We start from the raw sequence: 5,867 nt of genomic DNA, 5'->3' as shown, positions 1-5,867 counted from the left end.
CGCCCTGCCGCCCTGCATCCTCCAGCCGTGGCACGTCCGTCGCCTCCGTGACCTGCCAACTGACTGTCGCGTCGGGCGTCAGACCGCCGGCCGCCTCCGTCAGCCCCGTCGTTCTGTCGCGCATCGAACTGGAGTACGTCAGACTGTAGTCCGCCACCTCCAGACGGATGTCGGGCGCATCCAGCTGGTAAGGTGCCCTAACTCGCTGGTCGAGGCGGTCCTCGTGGTCGTCATCGAGATGACCGTGATCGAGGTGGTCGAGGTATGGGTCTCGGTGTGAGCCTTCGCGGTGTTGGTAAGATTCCTGGTGGTCCAGGGGCGAGAGGAGGCGAGAGTCCAGTTGGGAAGGGAGGCCGTCGTCGAGGTGTGTGGTCAGGGCAGAGCCGAAGGGCGCCAGGTCGGGGCCTGGGCCGGAGGAAAAGTCGATAGTGTGATGGCTCCAGCGTTTACCGCCGCAGCCGCGGATTTCGCGCAAGCCGTGGTCGACCTGGGGGCTGTGGTCGTAGAGGACGTTGCTGTCCTCCTGGCTGGCGAGCGACGGGACGGCAAGGGGCGGTCCGGCGAGAGGTGAGCTGGCCCTCGACGGGCCCGCCAGAGACGGGCCATAAAAGTCTGTGCCGCAAGGGTCGCCGCCACAGTGGGACAGGTCGGACAGGAAGTAGAACGCCCGCGAAGAAGCCGTGGCGCCCAGGCCCGAAGGACACGTGTCTGCGGACATGCCGTGCGACTGGAGGTAGACCCGCGGCGACAAGAGCGGCGTCACGAGTGGGAGCGAAGACGCGGACTGCAGGTACCCAGCCTCTGCCGCGGGCCCTGGCTGGCCGCCCCGAACGGCGGGCGGCCCTTCAGAGCTGCTGAGCCCGTCGAGACTACTGAGCCCGTCGAGACTACTGAGCCCCTCGAAGTTGCTGTGCCTCTCGTCGCACCAGCCCCCCGGCACAAGCGCCTCCGAAATGCTTGGGAGGTGACTACCCGCCAAGTGGCTGCCAGCAAATTCCATGCTGGGGATATCTACGAAACTGCTCAAAGACTGAGTGGGATATTGGGTGAAAGAGTCACGCTGTGCATAAGAGTAAGATGATTCTGTACAAGAGTCGCCCGGCTGTTCATAGCGGTTGTGCGGCCGGGGGATGTATGCGTCGGCGGCCTTGGTACTCCGCTTCATGACACCGCGATTTGAATTTACTGAGCTAAGGCCCAAGGCGCTAAAGGAGAAGGCGTTGAGGTCCGCGGTCTTGCGGCGCATCGCCTCGCGACCCATCATCTGATGGTGCGTCGTCCGGTGGCCGGTAACGTCCATAGGCTTGTCGTCGTGGTCCATCACCATGTAGCTCGACTCCGTGCTGATGTCTGTGTATTGGTACTTGACATCCTTGAGCCGGAGAATGAGGCGGTGCCAACGATCTCTGGCAACCGTCCAGGACCTTATGGACTTCTGCATGAGAGAGAACTTCCGCTTGTCAACCAGATATTGCAAACAATCTTTATGCATCGTTTCTTCTTTGAAGTGCTTATGCCACCGGTAGAAAGTCCGCCTCAGTATCATTGATCGGTTCCATTGAAGAAGATAAATTAGCTTTTGAGACATTTTTCTGCGTTTCTGGGCTGCTGAATACCATGCTTGCCAAATGCGTCTAGTGATCGGCGGAATTAGGACACGTGTGCGCAAAATAATTTCCTTGCTGGAAAGACGCCGGCGGACTCGCAGAAGGTGGTGCCATTGCCCAAAACATCTTGAGAGGATTCTCCTGCGGCAAATGGTGTCTCCAATACGTTGTAGTTGCAATATATCCTTGAACTTACACCAAATGAGTCTTTGCTGGCGCTTCTTTACTGAATCGGCATACGGTCTGATGGTGTTGCAGAATCTAATGTGTAACGAATAGAGCTTGGCCCATTTGTAAAACGCTTTTTTCATGGTTCTGTGGATCTGGTGGTGTTCTAATATGGTTTTGGCGTTTCGTCCCTTGGTCTTCAAGTTAGCTAGCCAGAGCCAAACCATAAAGTAGTTGTTTAAAACGTAAGTTGCCCATTTCACGGCAAGAGCTTGCTCTATCAGTTTGAGGCGGACACAGTCACTATAACATACAGCCCAGATCACCATGGACGTTTTCAGGACCCTTAACGACGAATTTAAGACAAGGAGATTACCTTTAGCTTCCCTGCCAGCTATTCGCGGTACTCCTACATTTGATCTCCAAACATTCAGTGCATCGCGGGATTGTTCTCGAGCCATCCTCTGCAGACAGTCTCTGCCTAGATTTGTCGCTGCGCATGCCAGAAGCCACCGAGAGAAATAATAATCAATATGATTTGTTCGAATACGGTTCAGAAGGAGGAAGGTACGGGCTTTATATTTGCGATTTATTGTCATCTGCTGCTTCCAAGCGTTGAATAACGAACTTAAACGCAACTGCCTGATATTTTCCTGACGTAGAAGAAAGGCGAGGGGAACATGCTTAATACCGATGCTCCGGAGTTTCGACATCAACAGGTTATCTGGCACCCTCTGGCTTAGTGCCAAGATTATTTCAAGTTGTTGTAACCTTCGATTTTTCATTAACCGATATTTCCAGACAACAAACACGCGTGTGGCTCCCCTTCGCCAAATCAGTTTTTGTATTTCCTTCACCTTGCATGCATATTCTCGCAGTCTATAGAAAGCCGAACATGTCTGAACCTTCCGACGAACGTTGATAATTAGTTTTTCAATTTCCCCAAGTTCCGATCCTTCGTTCGATGCCGCATCCGATCCTTCGTTCGATGTCGTAGTTGCCTTGGGAAACGGCTGATTGCGTACCCGGAAAGGGCATTCACTTGTATCATCACCTACCAGAAGGTTCAAAGAGGGAATAGAAGATTCACTTGCGCAAGTGGTAATCTGCGAAGAGATTTTATTGCCTAGGAGTTTACTAGTCTTTCGACTATAATACCTCCTACTAGGGTCAGGATTATTTTTATTGCCTTCATTTAGATCAGACATAAATCCAGAATCGAAACGAACGCCGACTGAGTCCATACTAGAGCTTAATCTTGATCTTATGACGAAATTATCAGATGATCCTTTTTGTAATCTTATGGCTAATTTAGTTCGGGATAACCAGAGAGAGAATGCGTTATGTAGAATAATGTCGCGATACCACTGCAAAATTGTTCTAGTCAATTTATTTAGTCCAAGTTCTTGTGCCCACTTCTTAAGGAAGATATTTCGATGTCTATTTTGTATGATCCTAAAGACGTGATTAATACGAGCTACCAGTCTCCATCTTCGTAAAGCTGAAAGGGGTCTAGAGTAAAACTCAATTGTTTCAATTCTTGAATGGTATGCTCTAGTTCTCCAAAATTCCAATGCACTAACGAGCAAATATGTACGATACACTGATGATACTGCCGTGGACTTGACGGACCTGATATATACATCAACCCACCAGGTAAACCAGCGTTTCAGACGAACTTGGGTCAAACAATTCGATGCAATTTTTTCCTGTTCTCTTTTATATGCAACGAAAGCAGACCATTGAAATAAGTATTGAGATAATCGTTCCTCATTTCGACGATACCGGATTTCGGACAATCCAGTTTCTATTGTTTCATGACGTTTCATCACTAGAAAGATGCTATCGAACACTCTCGCACACACGTAACGCTCGTACCACAATAACGTGGGAGTTCTATTCATAAACTCAGTACGCTGCATTGCGTTCAGCAGCTTCACCGTAATTCTGACATTATGCGACTCCATGTAGTAGTCCCTCCACGCGCACCAATAACGTCGAAGATAGTACTGTCTCTTGATCGTATTAGATATGACTTCTGATCCACCAAGTATTCGACGGTGCTCACGAAACCATTCCCTAAAACATGCATGTAAAACGGCCATTCGAATGTCCGGGTTGGCCATTGTCGTGCTGTTCATCCCCAAAATACGGACAGCAAACTCAAACTGGCAAGTAGTACTCATTTCTATTTAAATGATGTGTGGCGCTCGCTATCGCTCGCCGCTCCCACGACCCAGTTGGGCCCGCGACAGCTGTCTCTCGCCTCTCACGCCGGCAAAAGTATAAGTGTGAATAAGTCAATTTTTGAAAATACAACATGAAACTCACATCAGACTCCGTGAACGACGTAGCTGTTAACGGCTCCGGAATTGTGGAGTTGGACAGCAACGCGACAACTGGTTACTGCTGGATGGTAAAAGGCTACAAGAAGGTGGGTGTTGGGAAGTTCGAGAAAGGAACTGAGGCAAGCGACAGCTGGTCCATCAAGAACAGCGAATACACCAAGCCGACGAACAACATGCCAGGGGCTCCTGGTAAGGAGTCCTTTGAGTTCGTATTCCACGAGCCAGGTGAACACGAGATCGTCATGCTGTACGCGAGACCCTGGGAGGCAAATCAACCAGGAAAGACTGTAACTTACAAGGTCAAAGTAACATAAGAGCAGGAGTGAGCGCTGTTGCTTCTATGTTGAGAGAGACCGGTAGTAAACCCGACGCTGGAAGTAAACCCGACGCTGGATACCTACCGCATCGGCCTACCGTTGACGATATGATAATCGCATACCTACCGTTGTTTCAATCGCGAAGAAGAATTTTTTGTTTGGAATCTACCGTCTGTCAGTGTGGCGGCTAACTTAGGAGTTGTCAGGGAACACGAGAATGGACTCCGGGTAATGTTTGGGTCAAATTCATCGGCGAGGGGTGTGTTCTAGGTGGGCACACATTTTCTCTAAGATGACTTGGGAACTATGGCTGGCAATTGGTGGAGGCATAGGGGTAAGGTTACGCGTGTCAAAATAGGTCCGAGACCGATGGGTGCAGTCGGTTCCCAGTTGTGGCATGTCCGTGATGCATGGACTGATGGGTACGGATCACTTGTTTTTGCTTAGGCACTTGCGTTGCTGTTGGTGGTGATCACGGGCACAGTGGTGCACTATCGGCACAAGAAACGGCGAAGGGAGCACCAGGAAGCGATTGAACGGAATGTATTTGAGGCGGAAAAACAAAGGCTTGAAACGATCATGCAGTACCTCGCTCTAAAACAGCAACAGGGCGCCGCCGCCCCTCCTCCTGCAGCTGCGCCACCGCCTGCGGTCTGGGCTTACCAGCCACAGCATGCACAGCGCTGTCCCCATGGTCACTTCATTCCGCCGCCAGGCGTAGAAGGCGGTCAGAGCGCGTTTATTGACGTCTGTCCTCAGTGCGCACCAAGCTACATCCTAGCCCAAGACGGACAACTGGCTAACAACAATGGGCGCATCCGTCCGGCTCGTAACGAACATGAACTACCGCTCGGGCCGCCACCTCCCGCCCCCGCCGGCTTTGTAGCCATACCTATGGTTCTTGAGGCCTGACGGAATTTCCAGGTTTGGTTTCTAAGGTCGAGGTTTGGTCTCTTAAGGTTGAGGCTTGGTTTCTAAGGTCGAACTAATCACGAGGGTTAAGTTAGGGGGCTTTGTCATTAGCTATGATACTATGCGCCAGCTACCGCGTGTGGTGTCTGATTGTGGAGACGTGCGTGAGAAAGGTGCACAGTCATGGTCACGTCGAAAACGTTCGAAACGGTAGATAGACACGCATTCGACAACCTACCTTTTTGCAGGCGTGGAATTGGCTAACCCCAACGAGGGGTGCCCAACAAGGCGTTTACGAATACAGGATACCCAAATCCGATAGCGCCAAACAGGACCCCAGCTTCCCGAATACTGTCCAAGTCTTCGGGTCTCTAACATACGCACAGTTCAAACTTCTAGTACAAAGCATTTACGACCAACAAAACATGCACGATGATGAGTGAGCTCTTGGAACTTCGAAAACTATGCCCATCTTCCCTGTGGCAGAACCGACAAGGGGGGGGGGGTGTGGGAGA

The 5,867-nt window shown here is 51.0% G+C and overlaps 2 protein-coding genes across 2 annotated transcripts; one reads left to right on the top strand and one right to left on the bottom strand.

Annotated features, from left to right (window-relative positions):
* Positions 1 to 84: 84 nt before the first annotated feature.
* GNI_062590 (hypothetical protein) lies at positions 85 to 3,961 on the bottom strand (the record flags this gene model as incomplete). Its single annotated transcript, XM_011136284.1, has 1 exon — positions 85 to 3,961. A coding segment is annotated over one exon (3,877 nt), but the record flags the coding sequence as incomplete, so codon positions are not given.
* A 134-nt stretch (positions 3,962 to 4,095) lies between these two features.
* On the top strand, positions 4,096 to 4,437 carry GNI_062580 (chagasin family peptidase inhibitor I42; the record flags this gene model as incomplete). The annotated part of the gene is made up of 1 exon (XM_011136283.1): positions 4,096 to 4,437. The coding sequence occupies one exon, from the start codon at positions 4,096 to 4,098 to the stop codon at positions 4,435 to 4,437; it is 342 nt and encodes a 113-aa protein (XP_011134585.1).
* Positions 4,438 to 5,867: the final 1,430 nt, after the last annotated feature.

The sequence above is a fragment of the Gregarina niphandrodes genome (assembly GCF_000223845.1).
Source record: "Gregarina niphandrodes unplaced genomic scaffold scaffold00009, whole genome shotgun sequence".
In the NCBI taxonomy this organism is placed as follows: domain Eukaryota; phylum Apicomplexa; class Conoidasida; order Eugregarinorida; family Gregarinidae; genus Gregarina; species Gregarina niphandrodes.
Note: the sequence above shows the minus strand (reverse complement) of the source record. Positions and strands in the feature narration are given on the sequence as shown.